The sequence below is a fragment of the Salminus brasiliensis genome, chromosome 25 (genome assembly GCF_030463535.1).
Source record: "Salminus brasiliensis chromosome 25, fSalBra1.hap2, whole genome shotgun sequence".
NCBI lineage: Eukaryota > Metazoa > Chordata > Actinopteri > Characiformes > Bryconidae > Salminus > Salminus brasiliensis.
In genome coordinates, this window is record NC_132902.1 from 23,942,494 (window position 1) to 23,947,493 (window position 5,000).

The following is a 5,000-nucleotide window of genomic DNA, read 5'->3' on the forward strand; positions in this document are numbered from 1 at the left end:
CTCTATGCTCCCTGTCTTGTGTTTTGTTTGTTTTCCATGCAATACTGTCCCAGGTCCTTATCTATTACTGTACCAGAGATTCAGCCTAACAGTGTTCGGTCTTGCTGTACAACCCTGTACTAATACAGCGACCCTGTTTAAATAAAACTGATTTTGCGTCAATAAGCATGTAGTGAAAATTGTAATAAAAAATGCTGACTTTACTATGTGCTAATAGCTTGGTTTGCTTTGTATTGTAAAGATTTTGGAGACTGGAGAGTATCTCTAAACGGCTTTACTGTGCTTAATTCATGAGTCTTACCTCATAAGTTCGGCCAAATCCAGTCATTCTGGATGAGATGTAGCGAATGTGTGGATAGGTGACCTCAGACATGCCAGTGTGCTGAAAGAGGGAAAAAACAATTAAATTAAACTCAAAATAAGCCATTTTTTGCTCTAAATACACATTTTTATATTATATAAAAATATTGTTGCTATTATTATTATTATTAATAATAACAATAACACCCCCCCCAAACACATTTACTTTATACAAAATAAAATAAAATATAAATTTTAATATTACTCTAATGGACCAACCTCATTTTTATTACATCTATGGCTAACAGGAGTACTGGAAAAGTCGTTAAGTGTTTCATGTGTTAATTTGGCCCACGCAGGGCTTTGGGTGATAAAAATAAATGTAAAGAAATAATAATAAAAAATATATAATAATAATAATAATAAAAATACACCCCCCTCCAAAAAAAATCAGGCTTCAGACAATTTGCTTGTAGATATTAGAATTTAAATTGGTCATAAAAATAATGATTAGTGCTTCCTGAATTCTGCACCCCTTTTTCTGTTCATGAAGCACCTTGAAAAACTAACAGACATTCAAAGGTTTCATGATTATTTACAGTGAAAGTGACCCATTTTAAATCAGGTATGTCAATTTTAATATTCCCTTCTGAAATGTCTGTTGAAAGCGGGTAATAAACGGCAATGCATAATTCATGAGGCCTAATAATCCACCCTTGAAATAACAGATGTTGTAAATGGGGGGGTGTCGGGCCTGCCGTCATTAATCTGTGCAATACCTGAACCCCAAACCAGCCCCTCATTACTTATGCTAATGCATGCTAATGTATATAACGATGGTAGGGAAGTGGGCACTGGAGGAGATGATACTCACCATCAGCTGGATGGGGAAGTGGTGCAGTCGGGGTGGGGGGTGGTAGTGGGGCAGATGGGGGAGCAGATGCCCTGAAGGGTATGGAGCTACAGTCACGCCAGCCTCTATGCCCAGCTCCCTGAAACACAGCCACAACAGCAACATCAGACACCAACAGACTGGAAATGCTACAACATGCATGGACTTTCTTTTTATTACGGATTTGCAAGATAAATAAATAAATAGTTATAAAAAAAAAATAATAATAATATAAACCTATACTGACAAACTGACAATTTCCACTGATTTATTTGTTATAAATAAATCTCATAAAATAAAAACATGTTTCTTGCTAGAAGTGTGAACCCAAAAAGAAAATAAAACTTCTTGTGCAACATTTGTGTATTTATTTGCCTTTTAGATTTCTTATGTTAACACTGCAGTCTGGTTACAGCAACTAAAGCTAAAATAAAAAAAATAAAAATCAAGGTAATTAAGATGGACACTTTAACAAATTCATATAAATGTTATGCTATTAAAATACGGATTTCCACTTTATTTATTTATTTATTATAAATAAATCATTTCTTGCTAAAAGAGTGAACTATGAAAGAAAGGAAAACTGGTGCTGCATTTGAGTATTTATCTGCGTATTAATCTGCCTATTAAAATAACACTGCAGTCTAGATCCAGCAGCTAAAACTAAATAATAATTAATAACAGTTTTCTTTAATATGAAGGTTGACGAATAATAACATTAACACTTACAGAATGATAAAGATGTTATGCTACAGTTCAGCATGCATTTGTCAAACCAGACATACATATGAATTTTGTTAAAGTCTATATATTAAAATAAAAAAGTTCGTTATTGCTAAAAGCGTAAACCATAACAGATACATATCGTTAAGTGTATTTACATGTATTTGCCTATAAATATGACCTGTGTTAACGCTGCAATCCGGTTCCAGCAACTAAAGCAACAAACTAATTAGTAGTTCTTTTTTTCTCCCCCAAAATTAAGAGCACTTTTATAATAATAAAATTAACACTTTTAATAGAGATTCATAGAAATGCTCTGCTACAAAAATACCTATGGCAAATAAACATCAACAAACTGAAACGATTTTCATTATAAATAAATACATCAAGAAATAAAATCTCATTTATGTTCCTGCAAACAGAGTGAACCATAAAAACTCCCATGTTGCATTTGTGTAGTTACATTTATTTCAAATGTATTTAAATAAGGTATTAAAATTACTTGTGCTTTTTTATGAAGGGGCCAGGATAATAAAATTAACACTTAACAAAGAATAATAAAGAATTTTTAGCTAAAAAAAAAAAAAATGTATTTGTCAAATCAGACATTGCCCAGTACCATCTGTATTAACCTCTCTTAAAAGCTCATTAAAGTTATTGCTAAAAGAGTAAAATACATCATGTTGTGTGTTTTTACATTCATTTATTAATACAAATATTATAAAATCACTTGTTAACGCTGCAGTTTACCTTCAGCAAACAGAAATAATAATAATAATGAAAAAATGCAATGTTCTATTACTTTTAGTATCTTATGTATAAAATGTAGCAATATCACACTGTGGCACAAAACCGCAATACACGCCACTCTATGATCGTTATTTACCCCTACACCCCTCACACCACCAAATGAAGCCCATTTATGTGTTAAATAGGGGCACAAAACTGCAACAGAACAAAGCCAAAAATAAAGCTGATTTGCTCAGAGTATTACCATATTTAGTTCCTGAGGAATAGAATTCTATTGCGGTCAGCAAAACTGCTAATTAAACGCTCTCGCTCTGAGCACTACAGCAGGCCCAGAGAGTGATATTAATGCAGTTTCTGCTCTGCTGAGAGGGACTGTGTGTGTCTACGTACCACGTGGTTCTCTGGTCGGTCTGGCGAGGGTGGGAGGACATGGTCTGGGGGACATGGATGTGGTGCCCGTGGCCGTAGTTGGGGTGCATTCTGTGAGGGTGCGGTGGAGGTCTCTCATGTGCTCGACTGTAGGAAAAGACGGCATCATTAGAAAGAAATGATTAGAAGGAAAAGCAATGAAACACAGCCTGAGTTTCTGCCACCAAGCAACTTTCTGAAGGAGCCAGTCTTAAAGACAATCCAGAAAGATAAGAAAAAGGCTTTTTTAACCTTTTAAAGCTTGAACTATAAAATTATTGTCAAAAACTTTAAATAATTTAAAAGTATTGGACCTTTATTTATTTTTTTGACTAATTATTAAAAAAAAAAACGAATTAAACACTGCATATAGGACTTTTATTTTGTATCATACTTAATACATCTGCAATTTTAGTTTGTGTTGCACATAGGACAAACTATTAAACCCCTTGTCCTCCCCCTTATTCTCTCAATTGCCTTACCCATTTTAGCAAGCAATTTCAAACTCTTTCTATATGTATTTTTCTGGTAAATGCAGTGCACGGATAACCCACAAGGGGGCAGAAAACTTAATTACCACAACTAATTATTATTAGTTGTATATATTATTTTATAGGGCTGTCCCAATCATGCAGACTACTGGTGTGAAATAACTGGTTTATAGTGGGTGAATGTGCTGCGATTGGGTTTTTTTATAGTGTGTGTGTTAGCATTAGCGCTAGCGTCCTCCTGGTTCCGCACTCCTTAGAGCTGGTTTCAAGGAATGGTTTCAAGGAAAGGTGTGTGACTGATCAACTGGATCGGATCGAGACATCCCTATTATTTAATAATTACTTAATTAGGAGCACTGCAGAGGTCTCAAACATCCCGTTTACACCTGGTCACTTCATGAGTCTTGAGTTTCAGGATTATATCTGGATGAGGCCAAACCACAAATTTGCAAAATTACAAATTCCATCCCACACAGCAATCTGATTTCAGGCCGACTACCTTAAGACGCATTTGACTACTGAGTGTAAATGCATGTGGCTAAAATCTGATCAGGACACAATGCAAATTGAACCTACAGTAGAGTAGCTCCGCCCATTCATGCTACTAAAGCATTTCCGCCTCAAAAAAGGCACAATACTGGGCAGAATTTTTAGGCCACGGAACCTCAAATACCAGACCAATGGTAGAGTGTAAACTGCTGTGTTTTGAGGCCCTGAAGACGGTATTCCAGAACTCACGTCGGGTGCTGCATCATCCTGCGTCTCTGGACCTCCATCCTCTGCAGGATCTCATGCTGGTGAAGCCTCTGCACGGGGTTAGGGCCCAGCACGGGCAGGTGGTGCTGCAGGGCCTGGTGATCAGGAGCCAGGTGCTGGGGCAGGGGGGCACTGGAGCCCGGGAGGTGATGAGGAGGCAGAGAAGGGGGGGGTGCCGGGGGCACAGCGTGGCCTGCGCCGTGAGAGGACAGCGGGGTGTGGAAAGGGAGGACGGAGTGAGGGATGACGTAATCGCCCTGTGGAGGGGGCTGTGGAGGGGGAGGGGGGTTACCGTGCGAATGAGGACAGGAAGAGGAGGACTGGTGGTGCAAGGAGCGCGCGAGAGGACCGTCTGCAAACAGAGAGAAAGAGCGATCGGTTCAAATGAGACATGCCTTAATGTAAGCCAATGTAAATACAGTATATGGACAAAAGTATTGGGACACCTGTTCATTCATTCATTCGTTTCTTCTGAAAACATGAATATTAAAAATAGCTGATCCTGTGTTTGTGGGAATAACTGTCTCTACTGTCCAGGGAAGGCTTTTGGAGGAGTGCTGCAGTGAGGATTTGGTTGCAATCAGCGACAAGAGCGTCAGTGAGGACAGGATGTCGGATGGATGATCACCACCAGAACACCTCATTCCCAACTCATCCCAAAAGTACTGGATGGAGCACCA

The 5,000-nt window shown here is 38.0% G+C and overlaps 1 protein-coding gene across 6 annotated transcripts in view; it reads right to left on the reverse strand.

Annotated features, from left to right (window-relative positions):
• The window catches only part of rnf111 (ring finger protein 111), a 58,823-nt gene that overhangs the window by 5,165 nt on the left and 48,658 nt on the right, over positions 1 to 5,000 (reverse strand). For all 6 annotated transcript variants that reach the window (XM_072671412.1, XM_072671415.1, XM_072671417.1 and 3 more), the window contains exons 8-11: positions 4,303 to 4,672; positions 3,056 to 3,181; positions 1,175 to 1,292; positions 302 to 382 (exon numbers count right to left, since the gene is read on the reverse strand). In XM_072671412.1, coding sequence (XP_072527513.1) covers positions 302 to 382; positions 1,175 to 1,292; positions 3,056 to 3,181; positions 4,303 to 4,672 — 695 coding nt within the window. The remainder of the gene's footprint in view (positions 1 to 301; positions 383 to 1,174; positions 1,293 to 3,055; positions 3,182 to 4,302; positions 4,673 to 5,000) is intronic.